This window comes from Opisthocomus hoazin, chromosome 4 (assembly GCF_030867145.1).
Source record: "Opisthocomus hoazin isolate bOpiHoa1 chromosome 4, bOpiHoa1.hap1, whole genome shotgun sequence".
NCBI classification, from domain to species: Eukaryota; Metazoa; Chordata; class Aves; order Opisthocomiformes; family Opisthocomidae; genus Opisthocomus; species Opisthocomus hoazin.
The window spans coordinates 32601279-32623427 of NC_134417.1; the positions used below are offsets into that span (position 1 = coordinate 32601279).

A 22149-nucleotide genomic window follows, 5' to 3' on the forward strand; every position below is an offset into this window, starting at 1 on the left:
ACACTCGCCAAGGCGGCTTAGCCTGACAGCTACAGGCCAGACACCAGTTTTGAGCCCCCTCTTTCAAGAGGTTTGAACACAGACTCGTAGAAGTTACCTGGGTGTCAATACCTGCTCCTAGCATTACTAGTCCACTGCTTCCTTTACGCAGAGGTACAGTGAACGCCTTACTGCCAAAGTGCCTTTGGAAGGCATAGCACATTGTTCTGCTGTATCAGGAAATGGTGCAGGACAAGCCACCCTTCCCTCAGGGTCGTAGAAGAAAAGGTGGTGAATTGGATGAAGTTAGTTGGCAGGCTGTACAGTGTAACTAAGCAATACTATATCAAGTTAGTAATTGAAGTTCAGTTGCATGGTGAGAGGGAGAGATCCTTTGTAAGAAGTCAGTTTATGCTTCTGACATTTACACTTTCCTACTTTATTTAATTTCCTTATATAATTCAACAAAACATAAAATATCTTTCTATTTTTTTTTCCTCGGCTCTATAACTCCATTTTGTTCATCAGAGCCTTTGAGAAAAACATTCCGGGGAAGCACAACCCAGTGAAAGTCTCTTAGACTGCAGCAGTATTCACAAAAGATGCAGCTAGGTGGAGAAAAAGATGAAGAAATGGTTTTAGATTCGCATGCAAAACACTCCTTAGAACCTTATTTCAAAGGCTGTTTGAAAGGGCACTCCTTCTGTGCTGACGAAAAGCAAGCCTACTTAGGCTACCTTCTAACAGCTAAATCTGTGAAAATCACAGAATCACAGAATGGTTTGGGTTGGAAGGAGCCTACAAAGATCATCTGGTTCCAGCCCCCCTGCCATGAGTAGGGACACATTCCACCAGCCCAGGTTGCGCAGAGCTCCATCCAGCCTGGCCTGGAACCCTGCCAGGGAGGGGGCAGCCACAGCTTCTCTGGGCAACCCATTCCAGTGTGTCACCACCCTAAAGAATGTCTTCCTTATATGCAATCTAAATCTACTCTCTTTCAGTTTAAAACCTTTGCTCCGTGTTCTATTGCTACAGGCCCTGGTAAAAAGTCCCTTGCTGACTTTATTACCAGCCCCTTTTATATATTGAAAGGCTTCAACCAGGTCTCCCTGGAGCCTTCTCTTCTCCAGGCTGGCCAACCCCCACTCTACCAGTCTTATTTCACAGCAGAGGTGTTCCAGCCCTCTAATCATTTTCTGCTGGACAGGTCCATGTCCTTCTTGTGCTGGGGGCCTGAGAGCTAGATGCAGAGTTTACTCACTCCATTTGCAACTTTCATTAACAACAAACAGTAATTTCACTTATCATTTTACTTTTTTCTTCAGTAAAACAAAAAGATTCACCAACACAGTTTCTCTGTGTAGTACCTATTTTAATAACTATGCTGAATGTGGGCCACAACATGTGAGAGGTTATTAAAGCCAGCTTATCAGAGAAACTTCATTGTCAAATCCGGAGTGTAATGAAGTGACATGGAAAAAACCACCAGCTCCATTACACTGCAATATGTCAACAGTGATTATACACTTCTGAAAACTGCCCAGTCCATTAGAAAATTTCATTGAATCCTGTCAAATACTACACACACATTTTCACATTTCTTTTCACCCAGGTTTTGAAATGTGGGTTTAAAAACTGAAAGAACTATTTTGATAATCTTTTAATGGAATAATGTCTCCAAATATTGATTTCCCAACTTACACTAGTTCTTGCACATCTAGTAGTCTCAGCAAAAAAAAAACCTTGAGAATGAGCTAACTGCAATACTCCACAGAGTTCAATTTAGCAGAGTCATGGAAACATCCTCATAGCAGTAACAGTGAGTATAGACTTAACAAGAAGAGCTTCTATAGAGTGGCACAAATAATAGGAAAGGAAAAAAAATCTGGTTACTGTATAGGAAGTACCACAGAAAATGGCTTGGTAGGCTCTGATTGAGGAAAGCTGGCCATCTCCAGATGGGTATATGTAAACTTGTAATTTAGTAATGTATTTGCGAGTTCATGACAAATTACCTACCATCATTGGAGCCATATCATGCATGAATAAATGTATAATTATTCAGGATAGCTAAAAGAAGGAAGATATTTTGCTTCAAATGCTTTCCCTCCACTTTACTGGCAATTATATACTCTGACCTGTAATAACCTACTGGTTCCTGGCCTACCTTTTCTGTGCATTCCTGTTCTCACAATCAATTCCTTCCCTACCCCACACGGTGAGTAATTTTACAAAACTAGAAGGTTAAATGTTTTTAGTCTTGGAGAGTGAGAACCTATTCAACAGTCCTCTATGTTAATTCACCTGGAAATAAAAAAGGATTTTAGCAAGAGTCTTTTATACAACCATCAGAACTGGTACGCAAGCTTGTGTCCTTTCCAGCTTTCAGTACCACCCTTTAAGATGCTGTCTTTTTATGAAGAGGACTATCCCAGGAGAAACACGCCTAAAACAAATACTCTATAAAATGCTGAAAAACTAAGCTCTAAATTTCAGGAAATTGATATTTTTACAGATTCTCCTGGAAACAACACAATAGAGAGTATTTTACAAAACTGTCATGTTTGTGCACCACCAAAAGTATGAAATTCAGTTCTGCTCCAAACAAAAAAAGCACGGGAAATCTTCAAGACCTTATCACTGGAAATCGCCATTCCCCTCTGCTTGGCAAAATTACTGAAAAATGATGGCCTGAGAAGAACGAGCAAGATGTTGCATACAGCTGGCTATAAAGCAGTTTACAGAAAGATTTCCATTGAGTTCAAGGAGATAAAAAGTCTGGCTTGAGAAGAATAAAGCTGCCTGCCGTGAGGAAAGTGCTTCTGGGCTCTAGTGCAGGGGGCATGGTCCCCCCCAGGCTGAGGAGAGGTCCGACAGCCGTTTCCCTGCTGCACCGCTATGCCCCACTCAACAGAGCTGCCCCTAGGCAAAGGACTCAAGGTAGGCTTGTGTATGCAGAGTACACTAGACAGCTGAAATATGCACCTGGGTTATCAGTCTCCGGAGCAGTGCAGTGAAGCAGGCACTTCCGGAGTGCAGTCAGGCACCCCCCATGGATGGCACATAACGAACACCAGAAACACCTTTCTCTACGCCAACTGCACAGTGAACTCCAGAAACACCTTTCTCTAACTGTACAAGGAGTCAAAATACTTAGTTTCATGCCCACACTGTAGGCATCTGCAGATGACCAGAATAATCCAGTACACTCCTACACAAAGACTTAAATCTCACATTTGCAGAACACAAACTCAGGAAGAATCTGGTAATTTACCACAAGCATGCAAAACATGACAAGTTATGACAGAGAACTGGCATACCAAGCACAGTATCCTCTTACCTAAAAAGTACCATAAAGGAGGTTAGGCAAGACCTAACCTCTGGGGTACCTATCCATTTATGTGTTCCTACAATACTTGAAGTGTGTGACACTATCTTCCTTCCTGGAAAACTGTCCCACAGACGCTTACCTTTAGCTTCACACCATACACACGTCATTAGTCCCTGATCCTATAGAGGCACAGGCACAGTCATTCTGACCACTTAAATTTAAGAAAGCTCACTTCCTTGGGTTCCTCTAGCAGACCTCTTCAGATGGCTGTACAGAACCAGACTTGAGCTCACGTGCATGATCTGCCTCAGTGGGATCTTGTATCTGCACTATCAAGGGAACTTGGGGAGAATAAGTCTCCTTAAAATCAGCCTTTGTAAATATCCCCCCCTAGTGCACACTTACCAATTTCCACATGCTGTAAGTTTATATCTACTCTTTCCAGCACTAACTTTCCCATCTTAACCAGTCAATAAAACTTTGTTCATCTTACATTTTAAAAATACACCATAATAATCTTCATGTAAACTAAAAGCATTCTACGGATTCAACAGAATCAATTTCTTAAAGTAATTGCTTCTAGGAATAGCTAGTTCAAAGCACAGCAAAGGACTGCCTGTTCTTGACTCAGTTAAAAAAAATAGAGAAGCTGATTAAAAACATTACTTACCGACCCTTTACCTAAGGCTCAGCAGCAACATTGTTAAGTTCAATACCTTTGAGGATAGACAGGTACAAAAAGCCACCTCAGTAACATTGAAATTTGGAAAGTAAAAATTGTTAAAAGCTAAGAAGGTAATCAGGAAAGGATACTAAATTAAAATTGAAAGAAATAAATATAGACTCAGCCTACAAATACTGACAAAGCCTGAAGGTATCTATAACTGCAAATGGAAAGGAGAAGGAAGTCGTGTGTGTCAGTCTGGCTATGAGATGAGATGCCAAAAGTGGCATGAACAAGTACGATCTTTCATTCAGATCGTCAAAATCCTCTTCTAGTGATGTCCTTTGAAAAGAGCTGAAACTTCTTTTATCCTTATCCACCTGTAAGAGGAAAGTCCAAGATTGTCCTGGTTCTGGTTCAAACAGAACCGATTCTCTTTTAGTGAATCTTCCTTACAGCCAAGTTCTTCTACATAACCACATTTTTCTGAAACTGGCTGCATATTTTACAGACATCGTGTGCTCCAAAGCTGGTAACACCTAACATTTACAGTTTTACTGAGCTAACAGTAGGAAAAGAATGCAGAAAAAGGCCCCTGCTTATAATTATTACTCTAGCAGCCAAGGTCACTGATAGACCTTTTCTGTCCCACAAGTGAGGAGTCGTAAGAGGTCGCACGTGCAGGGAGGGTCAGACAGGACAGGTGACCCGACAATGACCAACAAGGTATTCCACGCCATGCACGTTGTACTCAGTTTAAAGTTGGGGGATCGCGAGGGTCTCGCTCTCTTAGTCCATAGCCGGCTTCTGAAGAGGACCCTGCTCGTTGTCCTGCCTGCGATCCTGATCCAGATTCCAATCTATGCATTCCTGAGTTCAGTTCCCATCCACTGCTGAGGCCAGTCCGGGACTGCCTGGGGCTGCCTGGCAGCGGCACCCAACTCCAGGAAACTCAGTATTGGTTTTGTACATTTTGCATTATCTCCTCTTATTACTAGTATTTAGTTGTTTAAATATTCAGTTTGTAAGTGTCTCTCTCCCTTTTCCTCCATTTTTCCTTTCCCTGGTGGGAGGGCGGCGGTTAATGGAGACCATCTGCCACACTGTTTATTGCCGCCTTGCTCCAAAGGGTGACAAAGATGCAGTAACATGGAAGTTGAAAGGAAACTAACTGAATCTGTGAACACAAATTATTACTTCTCCATGTCAATTTGATGCAGGAAGCATGTGAGAAAAATCTACCAAAGACAAGAACAACTAAAGAAGATCCAAACTTCTGTAAAAAGCAAACCTGTTTCATTATGATGCAGGATGCTGGAGAAGTGCCTCCTCTTTTCTATTAGGATTACAAGTAAAATATTTTGGGTATAGCTGAACTGTATCAGTGGAGCTACGACCATGATAGTACCTGATCAGGGACATGTGCAACTCTGTGTGATGCTACTTGGGTGACTGCAGCCTTGAGAATCGCCCTCGTTCACAGTAAATCCATGCCACAGCTGAAGCATGAAGAGAAAGTGCACTGAAATATACTGTATTAAAGCAACAAGGCACCCCGTCTAAGTGTCATGCATCAACGAATTCCTGGAGAACATAAAAACATGATGCGAATGATTGTATCTCATTAACATTTGTCTCTCTCACAAGTAAGCTGAAGAATGACAAACTGTAAGCTAGCTATAGTGTGGAAAGTTAATTGCAAGGCATCTGAAGACCTCGTGCAAAGATCAGTTGTTTAAAGCGTTCATTGACAATATGTAATACAGAATGACTGTCATTAGGGCAAAATCTGAGACTGCACAAAGTTACTCAACCAAAACTGGAAGAAACTGAGAAACTTCAGAAGTTACAACCTGAACTAAAAGAAACTAAGACCGAACAGCAGATAAAATCCAATAGAAACTAGTGCAAAGTCATTCTTTCTATCTGAACTATTCACAGGCCTTATGAGAAACTCAAGTAACTTCATACGTTCAGGAATGTGGTTTGCTATCGTTGTGTACAGTCCCAAGGGAACCTCTGCAGAATGGGCACACTTAGCCATAATGCTTATAGAAAATGAGGGTGCCTAAAAACTGTGACGTTGCAAGTACTACAGTAACCAGACATACAAACAAACCCCGCGGCATCCATAACAGCGCCTCTCTGTGTGGATTCTCTGATGTCTGTCTAGGATGAAGCTACCGTCCTGCAAGGATACTAATATTTTCACTCCTTTTTGTTAAGTTTTATATTTCCGAGACTCGCTTTTCTTTCTTCAAAGTGACTGAAGTTGGCCCATAGACTTAACAGTTATTAAGGGGACCACAAAGACCTATATAAAATGCAGATTCCTAAGATTGTTTCTTTGAGAAATCAAACAGTGCTATTGTGAAAACAGAAAACATGCCATCACTGTAAGTACTGTATTCTGATCGCCTCCTCTCCTAACAAAGATCAAAGACTCAGCGATTTACAAGGTAAAATAACCTGTACAAGATAAGCATTTGAAACTAATATTTTCTCTAGAGGTGAATAAAAAAGAAAGGACATAATAAAAGTACAAATTATTTCTAGTAGGGAGTAAGAAGATTAGGAATTTTCTTCCCTCTATATTAACAGAATGCAAAAGCAAAGTTTCAAATGACAATAAATTGAAACCTAAGGTTTGCCTTCAGAACTCCCTGTCACAAACTGTAACTATATTTGAAGCTATTGCGATTTTTAAAAAGAGTAGCATTTCAAAAAGAGCAAAACTATCTGCCTTACCAAAAAAAAATCAAATCAACAGCATATACATAGAGAGAAGTCTAATGCTGAAAAGCATAAACCAGCTTCTAAATGTCGGAAAGGCAAACTCTAGGATTAAATTGTCCCAGATGTCTCAACAAGAATTTTTTATGTTCGTCTGAAGCACCTGCCTCTGGTCAGCTTTAGAGCTGTACTGCCAAAAAGCAAAGACTTAGTATTCCTACTATGTGTCAATGTGCCAGTGTGCCAAAATGCCAAGGCTCTTCACGAGACTCCCAGCAAATACATGCTGTCTCACCCTTGCTACGCTTCTCACGGTGGTGACAGGGAATTTTTTTTTTAAACGTTGCAGTTTTAAGACAGGACAATGGTTTTAACAATGTTTTTGATAAACTGCCCGTTCCAGCTGACCTTGCTTCCTAAGAAGCAGCACACAGCTCGCACACTCACAGATCCCACTTCAGTAGGCACCGGGAACATACCTATCACCACTACATTCTTCTTTACAGTCCCTGCAGTTTCCTCCTTCATCATTCTGAATACTAAAGCACAGAACTGTTTCAGCCCAGTCCACTATTTTGACCTAATAATGAATATCTAGAAGTTGTTTGAACCAAGGGATCAGAGTCCTTCTGAAAAATGACACTTCTCAGCACACTTTGTCTGACTGCAGGAGACACAGTAACGAGCCTTCCTTTCCCACATCAGAAGGCGCCAAGGAAAGCTCACACCTTCTGTCCTGAAGCACATCCCGATACAGCACAGTCTGAACTAGAAGGACAAACAAATAACAAATCTTTCTCACACAGCCGAAAGAAACCACGAGATTTATTTTCAAATTTGAAAGAAGCATGCATGCAGACTGAACACAAAAGTTAAGGCTTTTTAGCTCCTCTGCTATCTCCAGTCTGCTTCTTCCCTGACAAACAACTGACTTCGCACCAAAAGCTGGCATCTGCCTGGTGCCCTGGCTTCAGGCATCACTGACATCTCCAGTTGGCTGCATCTGGCCACTGCTAAGGCCATCTCCCTGGCTTCAGTGCCTTGCCACATGTCAGAGCCACATGCCTTTCTGTGCGCACACGTGGCATCTTGCTTTATGTCACAGTACTCCCAGGTCATTACATAGCCTTTGCTTTCATGGCTATGAGGAATCCACAAATCACAGCATTATAAGCGTTAAAAGAGCTTATTAGGTGGCTGCTTGACATTTGGAGGATGAAATTCAGTAACGACATGAAAGTAAGGAGACTGTCTGAACTTTTAAAACCATTTAAACTCTTGCCAATAATCATCTACATGGCAGTCTCATTTCTAAGGTATACATCTCTGAAGTATTCTGGGCTGGGGACCTGCGCTCTTTATGAGGCACTTCCATAGTTCCAGTGATGAATTGGTTACACAAAGGCTTATGAGTGTGTTACAAACTCATACCAAAACCCAGCACCTCCATTGCATCTCTACTCGGCATCTAAGCTAATCTTCTGTTTTTCTTAGCAAAAGGGGACACACAACAGTTCCTCTCTGTTCTGACTTGTCCTAGTACAAATCAGGACACAGCACTTAATCAAACAATAACCCATTTAAGTAAGAATAGGTATTCCTCAGCCCTGGCATCTTGCAGAGCAGATGATCTCTTTCTCCTTGGGGTCCTTGAGAGCTGTTTATCAAGAGGGAGCCATGGATGCAAAGTCTTCACAGGCTTCAGATCTCTCATGTGGAAGACTACATTGAGAAGTGAGTTTGGACTGAAAAAATGTGGATGCTGTTTATGTCGAGGACCTCAAGAAAGATGTTCTCTACGTTACTGCGCAGTCTAAAGACAAGATAGCTAGATAGTGGAGGAACGTAATTTATGTGGAGGTGACAACTTCTCAGCAATGAAGGCTCTGAGGACGTGGCTGGCAAACAAGACAGATTTGATGAAGCTGTGCTTTGTTCAAGGGGAAAACCCATTTTCAGCAGATTGTTAAATGTAATTTGAAACAAGATGTGTGACTTTTTCAGGCACATCCACTCCTCTCATTTCTTGCCAGATCCCTGTGGTACCATTTGACTGCTAGGAGCTATAGGCAAGGAACATTTCTTTCATTTTCTTTTTCCTTGGGGAATCTGGCACAAGGTAGGTGCAATGACCAAAACACAAGCATCAGTTATGACATGGATCTCATTCTGCCTACAATAGCCTCTCTGAAAAACTGCTATGATTTCTGTGACAAGCAGTGCTCTCTCTGTGAAGAACTAATTTTACTCTCTAGCTTCTTGTTATCATAGAAAGTAGTTTTATGCCGTACTGTCAATATTCATATTTTCCATTATCCTTTTTTTTTCCAAGCAGGTGAGAAATATAAATATTGAAATATTTTCTCTATTTTGTGCAAACAAAACCAATGAGGAACATAGATGGCCTCCAAGGAGGGGGAAGAAAAGTATATTTTAAAATAGCAACTTAAGCTTCTTTCCTAAACAATTCAAATAAACGGTTTTCTCTCCAGAATATTAACAAAAAAATGGAAGCTTTAGAAATTTCATGACATACAGGGCTAAATCAGCCTATTACAGGTTTCTAGTGTGTGTAACATGCATCATTTTTCAGAAGGGAACTTCAATCAAACTGAAATGAGAATGTTGTACTTACTGTAGCTAATTCATCAAATTTGCCAAAGAGCTCATTCAGCAGCTTCACCAGCTCTTGGGCAGTACACTGTGATGCCAAACTAGTGAACCCCACAATATCTGCAAACAAAATGCTGTAAAGAAACAAAAAGACAAAGAGATATCAGTACAGAAGACATCTTCGAATTTTCATTTCCCTCTTTTACAGCAGGAACGCAACCCAAAGAACAAACTCCAACAAGCCCTGAGACGCTACCACCAAAGTACTAGTTGGAACAAAAATGGGAAAGATTCAGGCAAACAGGCATCAGTCTGGTGCTGTCAGCTACTGTAGAGAACCCCGGGCACTTTCAACGCCCACATACCTACCCTGTGTACCTATCTGGAGTACTTATGGCAAAGCACCTCGTTCGTGAGGTTCCCCTGTGAGCACTCCAGCAGCACAGAGAACAACTGCTTCTCCTCTTCACAGCCGAGATCTTCTCAGCTCGATTGGTTTCAAAGAAAGTTTTTGCACCTGTACAGTTCCACAGCAAAAATGATAAACCTTGCACGAGGCTTACTAGCTATTGAAAGACAGGAGTTAATAACTTGTGTTACAGTAGCTCCGTGATGTGGTTTTACTGCTCCTTGTGAGGAACCACCACCCACAGCGTCAGGCCAGGCTTCTCTGCACTGTGCTGCGTGTCTCAGGTAAGCGTCCAGATTCCATCAACGTTAGCAAAGATTTAATGCCCAGCAGCTTAATCTGCCTTCACAATCCCTACCCACCTGTAATGATAAGGGGAGAGAGCTGAAAGAAGCCCTGATACTGCTGTGATAGCGACAATATAAATTCTTGTGCAGATCCTGAAACTCGGGAGACTATGGGGCTATGATCTTTTTAATTATTTGGATTCCTTCATCCATTGGCGGAGGCCCAGAACCCACTGCAAAAATGAATGCATTTATCTCCAACACCCAGACTATAAATGTCAAACAAGTCTTTATTTATGCAAATGCTAACAAACAGTCCCATGCTACATGCCCTATGTATACTTGACATATTGTAAAACTTGGCTTGCAAACTGTCAGTTAAATTAAGCATGACATACTCCTCTTCCCCTCAACAAACCTTCACTCCATAGAAAAAATAGCAGGTCTAACAAGTCTACTCTTTCCTAGGCACCGTAACCAAGTCTGAACTCTCCCACGAAGGTACAAAAAAGAGCAAATACAAGTCCTCACTTAGCCTCTGCTTCTGTAACTTCATTTAACCCAGTTGCTAAAGTCTCTTGTCCACCAGAGCAGGTTAGGTAATATATCCCAGCATAAAACCGACTCATCCAAAGTCCAACGGCTTTAATCTACAAACCAAGTCTCTGTGTTGTCACATCAATCCTTGGGACAGTCTTCCCCCTCCCTCTCTCTTTGAGCATGCCTTATGAGAACATTGCTCAAGATGGCCTGCTTCAGGGAAAACACAGCTATTCCATTCCCATGCTGTCTGAACACAACAGAGAGGATTCTTAAAATGTGCAAGGGATGCTATGTAAAATGGCAGAGAGGCTAGCAGAAGCTGTTCTTATAAAATAGCATCCACACTCCCCCTCCATACAAACAGTATCTAAATAAAACCTGGAAAGCACATGAAACGTTGGGCTACAGCACTTCTTTTACTCTCAGTGTCTTTTTTGACTGTATGAATTCTGATGTGAATTTAGGTCACAAAGTAAATGGGTCACAAAGCAAACTGTACGAAAGACCCTGATGCCCATTCAAGTACATCTGAAAATCTTCAAGGAATTTAGGAGGATGACTTGATAATAATTGATGGACTTAAATATGGCAGTCCACTTTTTTTTTTTCCCCGTCTAACCACATTTGCACCAACAACATCCACTTGAAAAAAATTAGTGGGGTGGGGGTATGGGTGTGTGTATGTACACCTTTGAGATAACAGCGATCTTATCTGTCTACCAAGGTCTTCACCAGTGAAATACACATAGCACAAACCAGCAGTGTGTGTAGACTACGTAAGACTGTCTTAACAGCTAACAGAGCGACCATTACGCTGCTCACATACAACTACACCAAAACCTCTCACGTGGTTAAGCACAGAGCACAGGGAATGCATTCATGCACAATTACTCAGCTAAAAGGAAAGTTATTTTACATATGACTACCTTAATAAGTCAGTATGGGATCCTTGCTAATCCTTTCAACATTTGAAAAGACTATCAATGCTTAGCCCTCAGCATTTGGTTCAAAACACTGGTTAATCATACAAACAAGTGAAGTCCGTAAAAGTACCCACAAAATATAACTGAACATGTAATTGCAAATTTAGGTAAAATACGTAACTATTGTGTCCTGAGACAGCTGCAGTTCAGTTATGCTTGTGAATTATTTCATACAGCAGTTACCTGTATGTATATATTTTAAAGCTAATGGAATATATTAGGTGATATGATTACTGTTACACTTTTTTGGCATAAAGGGTTTTAAAAAAAATGTAACTGCTTTTTTACAAAATTTGTAACTGCTTTAACATAATCTTCTGAAAACGTGCAAAATCTATCTCCCATGTCTGGACGGGGCACAGCAGATGGAGGCAATGCTGTGAGTACAAGCCCTGCCTTGTTTTCAGAGAAATTCTGCTCATTTCTACCACCATGAAATGTTACACCCACAGCAGCTGCTGTGTTTCTTTTGAATGTAGGCTAAAATACAAATGACCGGACCTGATTTTTCAGCAGGGACAGCAGGAAGCAGCCAGCGGATGAGCAGGGGATTTGCAGACCCAGAGTGCAACCAGGACCACGAGCTTGCTGCTTCCAGGGTCTGTCGCCATTCAGGGGTCGCAGTCCTGAGGAGAGTGACCCCCTCTCACACACACAGAGCTCTGATATTCTAAAAACAGCATTGAAACTCGTTAGCAGGTTCGTTTTATTTTAGCTAGTGTGCTGACCAGTATTATCACCAATATTCTCTCTTGCATCTCTTCACCTGTCTCCATCTGCTGCCTTTTCCCTTACTACTTGGACTGTACACGCTCCAGGGCAGCACCAACAATTACTCCTTACTGTACAACGTCTAAACCAAACCAGGACGGCATCCTGGTCTGTGACACAGGGTTTTGACTACGGGGTCAAATCACCCATCTGATACCATAAACTTTTGTTCCCCTTGTTATGTCCTGCTCAGGTTTCTGGAACATAAAGGACACAGAAGGCCACTATCAGGAGGTGGCAAAATCTGCCACAGGCAGTGAGATCAGAAAGACTTCGTAAATCTTGCTATGGCCACAAAAATCATGAAGGTGCTAAAGAGATAAATAGCAAGATGTACAGTGCCAGAAACCCAGTGATATGCCTGAAGGGTTTTCAGAACCAAACCATATTGTTCAATATATTCAAATATTTTCAAAGTCCCCACCTGTTTCTCAGCAGAACACAAATCAACACTGAACTTCCCTTTCCTTAGATTTGGATGTATTATTCACACAAAAGCAACGAGAGTCTTAGAATCATAGAAAGTTTTGGGTCGGAAGGGACACCTAGAGGTCATCTAGTCCAACCCCCCTGCAGTGAGCAGGGACACCATTAACTAGATGAGGTTGCTCAGAGCCCTGTCCAACCTGGCCTTGAATGTTTCCAGGGATGGGGCCTCCACTACCTCTCTGGGCAACCTGTTCCAGTGTTTCACCACCCTCATTGTAAAGAATTTCTTCCTTATATCCAGCCTAAACCTACCCTGTTTTAGTTTAAAACCCTTACCCCTCGTCCTGTCACTGCTGTCTCTACTAAAAAGATTGTCCTCATCTTTCCTATAGGCTCCCTGTAAGTACTGAAAGGCTGCAATCAGGTCTCGCCGCAGCCTTCTCTTCTCCAGGCTGAACAAGCCCAACTCTCTCAGCCTGTCCTCATAGGAGAGGTGCTCCAGCCCTCGGAGCATTTTTGTAGCCCTCCTTTGGACCCGCTCCAACAGTTCCATGTCCTTCTTGTGCTGAGGGCTCCAGAGCTGGGTGCAGGACTCCAGGTGAGGTCTCACCAGAGCAGAGTAGAGGGGCAGAATCACCTCTCTTGACCTGCTGGCCACGCTTCTCTTGATGCAGCCCAGGATAGGCCATGTCCAACACTGATATACTTACAAAAGTTAAGACAAAGCAACTCCAGGAGTGACACCAGTGTTAAGGCACATTGATCTCTCCTGGAGACGCACTGGTTCAAGAGCAAAATAAAGTCGGTTCACTGTAATCACTAATTGCTATGGAGGTTCACAGCCTCAGAGAGTATTAAACTGGAGTAAACTAGGCTACCTTATATACGCATGAGAGAGTCCTCATAACTATATAGTATACAAAGGGACGCTTCACAGTGATTGCCAAGCAGTTTTACTTTAAAAAAAATACATATTAGCACATATGGAAACAAGCAGTGAGAAGCTACCCATTAACAACTGTTTCTCTTAACGATCATTCTGGGATATGACTCTCCCTGCTTTAATTCCACGAGAAGCTCAACAATGCCGTTGGGGCACTCTGGTGAAAAACCAAAAAAACCCTATCTCAATTAAACTGCAGCTATTAAAGAAAGAATAGAAATTGAAGTGGAAAGAAAGTGAAAACCAAGGACAGAGGTTACTCCTGGTTGTCCAACAGCGTAGCCTGCACACGATTCAAGCACTGCTCTCCCTGACAAGCGGTGCAAATGCCATGTTCAGCAAGCCTAAGCAGTTATCACTGTGCTAAGCCTGGCGTTGCCTCACTGCCCAGGAGCTCAGCAACGCTCCGAGTCCTCCATTCCACAGGCGAGCAGAGGGACCCCACGGAGCTATCCTTCTCTTTGCTTGGGGGCTATCCCAAAAAATCTGCAAAGCTACGCTCCTTCAGAAATTTGGCATTTGTCCTGTAGATTTCAGTCATATCAAGATATTACCAGTAAGTTCACAGGATCAGGAAGTTTGGCCAACCTGGTGAAAACTTAAATCACTTTGGCTTTCAGACAGACAAGTTATTAGTGTCATAAGTTACAAAACCATGTCAATATTCTAATTAAATCCTAGGGTGAAAAACAACCAATTCTTGAGCAGAGCTTTGTCAGACTTCTGCTCTGCTCTTGATTTTAAAGTCTGCGTGATGCCATTGTGTTGCAGGAGCAGTGCTGCCCTGGGTTAGAGGTTTGCTTACTTCTAATGCTGCCTACTTGATTACAAAAGATGAGAGGAACATATACTGAATATCTGGTGCTGTCAGCTACTGTAGAGAACCCCGGGCACTTTCAACGCCCACATACCTACCCTGTGTACCTATCTGGAGTACTTATGGCAAAGCACCTCGTTCGTGAGGTTCCCCTGTGAGCACTCCAGCAGCACAGAGAACAACTGCTTCTCCTCTTCACAGCCGAGATCTTCTCAGCTCGATTGGTTTCAAAGACAGTTTTTGCACCTGTACAGTTCCACAGCAAAAATGATAAACCTTGCACGAGGCTTACTAGCTATTGAAAGACAGGAGTTAATAACTTGTGTTACAGTAGCTCCGTGATGTGGTTTTACTGCTCCTTGTGAGGAACCACCACCCACAGCGTCAGGCCAGGCTTCTCTGCACTGTGCTGCGTGTCTCAGGTAAGCGTCCAGATTCCATCAACGTTAGCAAAGATTTAATGCCCAGCAGCTTAATCTGCCTTCACAATCCCTACCCACCTGTAATGATAAGGGGAGAGAGCTGAAAGAAGCCCTGATACTGCTGTGATAGATGACTGCTGTCCTATACTGAATATTGCTAAAGCGCAAGACCGCAGCAGCATAAGGAGACTGGTTTGTAATCTTTCCTTCTGATGGCTTTATCCGAGGTGCAAGACACACTTTTGTTACTGGTTTTCTCTCTCAAGCTAAGAGCTACGGTTACGCTTTCCATGACTTAGCACACCCACCTCTCCTGTAACACGCTGGTGCTGGTGCAGCTGCACCCGGGTTAGCATCGCCTTTCCTCCTGCTGCGCTCCCAGAGCAAGGCTAAAACCCAGGCTGGGCTCTAGTTTTTCTGGGGCTATTTTCAGCAAGTTTCGACTGGTCTTGCTCTGTTTTAGTAAAATGAGCTTAAAACTACTTGTTTATTGTCTAATTTTAGTTTTAACTTTTTAAAAAATGTACTGATTGCTAGAATGTAGCTTAAATGCTCCCCACCGCAAACACGGCCAGCTGTCTTTCTAACGTTTACAGTTACCTTTCTACATTTGATAGGAAAATTAGCTTGTTTTTTCATTAATAATATTTTATACGTAAATGGCTTCTTTTATTTACCAATAATACCAAATGATCTTACAACAATTATGTGTGAAACATTTTGAAATGTACGTAACCTCAAGAAGTTATTTGCAAAAATCACCAAATCTGCAATTCGATTTCTTCAGCGGAGCTCAGTTTGCCACAGACCATTTCCTGTTACCGATGCCACGCGCTCCATCTTGCCCTCTGATCTTAGGATACTTCCTCCTTACTTAATGAAACGCACCTAGCTTTCTGCAAAGAGAACTTTTTCAGAAAAGCTTGAAAAAACACTTCCTCCAATTACAGTCTACAATAATCACATTTACCAGTGAACAGTTCCTCCACACACAAACACGCCTAAACTCTGATATCCACATCAATTCAGTGTAAGGCCCTACAGCACAGACCACTGCCACAAAGCGCGTACGGCAGATACCTATATCTTCATGTGTCAGTACAGTTCCGTAAGCGTTGAAGAGCAGTGTTTTTCTTTCGACTATTCATTTCACTCCTAATTTATTAATGACATAGACAGAGGGATTGAGTGCACCCTCAGTAAGTTTGCGGATGACACCAAGCTGAATGGCGCAGCCGGAATGCTACAGGCAAGGGATGCCATCCAGAAGGCTCTTGACAGGCTGGAGCAGTGGCCCATGTGAACCTCACGAAGTTCAACAAGGCCAAGTGCAAGGCCCTGTACCTGCGTTGGGGCAATCCCCAACATCAATACCGACTGAGAGATGGACTGAGAGCAGCCATGCCGAGAAGGACTTGGGGGTACTGGTGGATGAAATGTTGGGCATGAGTCGGCACTGTGTGCCTGTAGCTCAGAAAGCCAACTGTATCCCAGGATGCGTAAAAGGAAGTGTGGCCAGCATGTCGAGGGAGGTGATTCTGCCCCCCGACTCCGCTCTGGTCAGACTCCACCTGGAGTCCTACGTCCAGCTATGGAGCCCTCAGCACAGGGAAGACACGGACCTGTTGGAGCAGGTCCAGAGGAGGCCACAAAGATGATCCGAGGGCTGGAGCACCTCTCCTGCGAGGAAAGGCTGAGAGAGTTGGGGCTCTTCAGCCCAGAGAAGAGAAGGCTCCAGGGAGAACTTCTTGCAGCCTTTCGGTATGTAACAGGGGCTTATAAGAAAGGTGGAGAGAGACTTTTTACCAAGGCCTGTAGCGACAGGACAAGGAGTAATGGTTTTAAACTAAAAGAGGGTAGATTTAGAAGGAAGAAATACTTTACTATGAGGGTGGAACAGGTTTCCCAGAGAAGCTGTGGATGTCCCAGCCCTGGCAGTATCCAAGCTCAGGCTGGTCAGGGTTTTGAGCAACCTCACCTAGTGAAAGCTGACCCTGACCATGACAGGGGATTGGACTAGATGATCTTTAAAGGTTTCTTCCAACCCAAACCATTCTATGATTCCATGATTCTAATTTTCAATGGAGATTTAGGAAAGACTTTTTTTAAAGCTACCTGGAGTATCTCATTTGATACACAAATAGCTATTTCTAATTGCTTCTGGTATAAAAAATCTGAATAAAAGCACAGCAACACTGCAGCGAGCAACTTCAGGAAAGAAAGCATTACAAAAAGCCATTTCCCTCACCTCTGTCACAAACAAGAACAAGGAGTTGAGCCGGTCCAGCACAGGCATACAAGTTATGTACATCATTATCCCACACTCCTGGAACAGGTGGCGCCTTTCCATGTTGACCAGCCTTGAGTCATCCCTCCAGGAGCGCCTGTGTTCCTGGTTTCTCCCCTGCAACCCTCGCAGGCAGGCACAGCCAGCGCCAGCCCAGCGACCCTGCAGCCCTCCCGCAGCAGCTGCTGCGCCTGCAAAAACCCAGCGAGGAAAGCAGGCGGCTCAGTTTAAGAGACTCAAGCTGCTCCCCAGCTCTGAGCGCTGGTGGAGCAACCCTTTTCCATGTCACTCTGCGGGGCGTTCAGAAGGACAAACCCTGCCAAGTTACACAGGAGATTTAAGAGCCTGTAGGTGGTAAATGTTTGCTTTCAACAGCGCTCCTTCTTGCGCTTTGTGCACTTGAATAGTCCTGCTGGTTTCAATGGAGCCACTTGTATAAACAAATACTCTGCAAAAGAAGGAGGGGTTGTGTGCCCTGTTTTTATCTCCACTTGTGTCATTTGTTTAATTAGAGCACAACTTCTAATAATGGCACACGCTGCCTCAGAAAGGAACCTGCAGGGTTTGGTTTTTTTTTTCTTAAAGATCAACCATAAGGGAAAGTTATTAATAGTTTTATCTCTAACTCGCTGCAACGATTAAGAAAAAAGTGCTCTCAAAAAATTAGAAAGGGCTGTTAAAACTAAAAGTGAGGGGGAGTTTGTTTTTACAAAATCATCATTCATGAAAACCAGTTCACCATGAGGTCTTACGAGCTCGGAAAGACTACACACAAAAGCCTGTTCATAGGCATCACGACCACGGCTTTTTAAAATGTTGGAACGGGTAAGTCAAATTCAAAAATTGTTTGAGTTCTGATGTTTTCTAGAAGACAGCACAGGCCAGAAATATTTGCATATAAATAGCTGCAGACTGTGCTCTGGCCTCAGACGAGGGCACTGGGGCGACTGGTTGAGGGATCAGGGGCGCAGGTGGTGTTTTCCTCCATCCCATCAGTGGCAGGGAACAGCACTGAAAGGGGCAGGAAAACTCACCTGGTTAACAGGTGGCTCAGGGACTGGTGCCATCGGTCAAATTTTGGCTTCTTTGATCATGGGGAGGTGTACACAGCACTGGGCCTGCTGGCGACAGGTGGAACTCAGCTGTCTCAAAGGGGGAAAAGAATTCTTGGCCACGAGCTGGCGGGGCTCATTGAGAGGGCTTTAAACTAGGTTCGAAGGGGGAAGGGGATATTGCCCAGCTCACTAGGGATGAGCATAGGCTTGGCGTGCCAAGGCCAGGGGTGAGATTGACAGCCCAGCTCAAGTGTGTGTACACCAATGCACGTAGCGTGGGCAATAAACAGGAGGAGCTGGAAGCCATTATACAGCAGGACGGCTACGACTTGGTCGCCATCACAGAAACGTGGTGGGACAACTCGCATGACTGGCATGCTGTCATAGATGGCTACAGACTCTTTAGGAAAGACAGACCAACAAGGAGAGGTGGGGGAATTGCTCTGTATGTGAGGGAGCAAATGGAATGCATTGAGCTTGGCCTGGGGGCAAATGAGGAACGAGTTGAAAGCTTGTGGGTTAGAATTAAGGGACAGGCTCACATGGGTGACATTACGGTGGGTGTATACTACAGGCCACCTGACCAGGAGGAGGAGGTTGCTGAGGCCTTCTACAGGCAGCTGCAAGCAGCCTCCCAGTCACAGGTCCTGGTTCTCATGGGGGACTTCAACCACCCTGACATCAGCTGGGAAGACCATACAGCTAGGCAGGCGCAATCCAGGAGGTTCCTACAGAGCATTGATGATAACTTTCTGATGCAAGTGGTGGAGGAACCAACAAGGAAAGGCGCGCTGCTGGACCTGGTGTTAACAAACAAGGAGGGACTGGTGGAGGACGTGAAGGTTGGAGGTAGACTCGGCTGCAGTGACCATGAAATGGTGGAGTTCAGGATCCTGCATGGAGGAAGCAGGGCGATAAGCAGGATCAAAACCCTGGACCTCAGGAGGGCTGACTTTGCCCTCTTCAAGGAGCTACTGGGAGGAATCCCGTGGGCCAGGGCTCTCGAAGGCAGGGGGGTCCATGAGTGCTGGTCGCTCTTTAAACAACACTTCTTCCATGCACAGCAGCAATGCATCCCCCTGAGAAAGAAATCTAGCAAAGGAGGCAGGAGACCTGCATGGTTAAACAAGGAGCTCCTAGCGGAGATCAGGCAGAAGAGAAAGGTCCATGGAATGTGGAAAGAGGGGCAGGCCACTTGGGAAGAGTACAGAAACGTGGTGAGAGCCTGCAGGGATGCGACGAGGAAGGCCAAGGCTCACCTGGAATTGAAGCTGGCAAGGGATGTCAAAAAAAACAAGAAGGGCTTCTTCAACTACATCAGCAGCAAAAGGAAGGCTAGGGACAATGTGGGGCCGCTGCTGAATGAGGCGGGTGTCCTGGACGGAGGATGCGGAGAAGGCAGAGCTACTGAATGCCTTCTTTGCTTCAGTCTTCAGTGCTAAGACTGGCCCTCAGGAATCCCAGGCCCCGGAGGTAAGAGAAGAAGCCTACAAAGAGGACGACTTTCCCTTGGTCGAGGAGGACTGTGTGAGGGATCGCTTAAGTGATCTGGATGTCCACAAATCCATGGGCCCCGATGGAATGCACCCACGAGTGATGAGGGAGCTGGCGGATGTCATTGCTGAGCCACTCTCCATCATCTTTGAGAGGTCCTGGAGGACAGGAGAGGTGCCCGAGGACTGGAGAAAGGCCAATGTCACTCCAATCTTCAAAAAGGGCAAGAAGGAGGACCCAGGGAACTACAGGCCGGTCAGCCTCACCTCCATCCCGGGAAAGGTGATGGAGCAGCTTATCCTGGAGGCCATCACCAAGCAAGTGGAAGAAAAGAAGGTTATCAGGAGTAGTCAGCATGGATTCACCAAGGGGAAATCATGCCTGACCAATCAGATAGCTTTCTACGATGACATGACTGGCTGGGTAGACGAAGGGAGAGCCGTGGATGTTGTCTACCTTGACTTCAGCAAGGCTTTCGACACAGTCTCCCATGATATCCTCCTAAGGAAGCTGAGGAAGTGTGGGCTGGATGAGTGGTCGGTGAAGTGGATAGAGAACTGGCTGAATGGCAGAACTCAGAGGGTTGTCATCAGCAGCGCTGAGTCTAGTTGGAGGCTGGTGACAAGTGGTGTCCCCCAGGGGTCAGTACTGGGCCCAGTCTTGTTCAACTTCATCAACGACCTGGATGAAGAGTTAGAATGTACCCTCAGCAAGTTTGCTGACGACACCAAACTGGGAGGTGTGGTAGACACACCGGAAGGCTGTGCTGCCATTCAGCGTGACCTGGATAGGCTGGAAAGCTGGGCAGAGAGGAACCTGATGAGGTTCAACAAGGGTAAGTGCAGGGTCCTGCACCTGGGGAGGAACAACCTCATGCACCAGTACAGGCTTGGGGTGGACCTGCTGGAGAGCAGCTCTGCGGAGAGGGACCTGGGTGTCCTGGTGGACGACAGGTTAACCATGAGCCAGCAGTGTGCCCTGGCTGCCAAGAAAGCCAATGGGATCCTGGGGTGCATCAAGAAGAGTGTGACCAGCAGGACGAGGGAGGTTCTCCTTCCCCTCTACACTGCCCTGGTGAGGCCCCATCTGGAGTACTGTGTCTAGTTCTGGGCTCCCCAGTTCAAGAAAGACGAAGAGCTACTGGAGAGAGTCCAGCGGAGGGCTACGAGGATGATGAGGGGACTGGAACATCTCCCCTACGAGGAGAGGCTGAGGGAGCTGGGCTTGTTCAGCCTGAAGAAGAGAAGGCTGAGAGGGGACCTTAGAAATGCCTATACATATCTGCAGGGTGGGTGTCAGGAGGATGGGGCCAAGCTCTTTGCAGTGGTGCCCAGTGACAGGACAAGGGGCAATGGGCACAAACTGAGGCACAGGAAGTTCCAGCTGAACATGAGGAAGAACTTCTTCCCTCTGAGGGTGACGGAGCACTGGCACAGGCTGCCCAGGGAGGTGGTGGAGTCTCCTTCTCTGGAGATATTCAAGACCCGCCTGGACAAGGTCCTGTGCAGCCTGCTGTAGGTGACCCTGCTTCGACAGGGGGGTTGGACTAGATGACCCACAGAGGTCCCTTCCAACCCCTACTATTCTGTGATTCTGTGAGGTCACAACCACCTCGAAATGGCCAACAGGAGCGTTTGCATTGTAGCTTTGAATCAGGCAGTGTGTGGCCTGAAATTAATTTCTCTACCTACAAAGCTGCCCATTCTATTTCCCCCTTGTAAAAATTAGGCCAACTGAAATTGCTGCCCCAGAGGCTCCAGAAATTGGTAGCAGTTTGATGTTCCCTTTCTGTTGATCTCCGGAACGTTATCCGAGTTAGGGAGCGGAGTGAGAAGTTGTCTATTAACACACGAAGTCAGCCACATCTTTATCCATGCATGTGTTAAAACAGTTTCATTAATGTCTAATGGAGTGGGAAAAGTCCATGTCAAAAGAGACAAACAACAGAATGTGTTGAGGGCTCCAAATGGGGCATATATTTGAGCTGAAAATCAACTTGAAAGCACTTAATTGAAGTACAGCTGCAGGGAGCGATTCAGTCAGGACTAGCCTGTTTTTACAGCAGCCTCTGTACGTATATATACAATCTGCAAATTCCTCAGCCCTGCAGGGCCAGACAAGAAATGAGAGAAGGAAATATTAATCGTACATGACCTAATCTTAGGAAAGAGGTGTCTCTTGTCTGTTCAAAGCCACGCTCCTGAGCATCACAGCAGAGCTACTCTGTTGGGCAGTCTCCCACATGTAAGCTGCCATCTGGTCCTGACATCCTCCACAGTGACCTTGGCTCGGATCACCCCAGTAAGAAAACACACCTGTACTGTGTTGAAATGGCTCCTGAATTGTGTATATGGACTATTTCCTCCTCATGGGGCACACCTACTATACT

The 22149-nt window shown here is 44.7% G+C and overlaps 1 protein-coding gene across 4 annotated transcripts in view; it reads right to left on the reverse strand.

Moving 5' to 3' along the window:
• The window catches only part of ADCY1 (adenylate cyclase 1), a 169488-nt gene that overhangs the window by 80422 nt on the left and 66917 nt on the right, over positions 1-22149 (reverse strand). For all 4 annotated transcript variants that reach the window (XM_075418540.1, XM_075418541.1, XM_075418539.1 and 1 more), the window contains one exon: positions 9343-9454. In XM_075418540.1, the coding sequence (XP_075274655.1) occupies positions 9343-9454 (112 nt within the window). The remainder of the gene's footprint in view (positions 1-9342; positions 9455-22149) is intronic.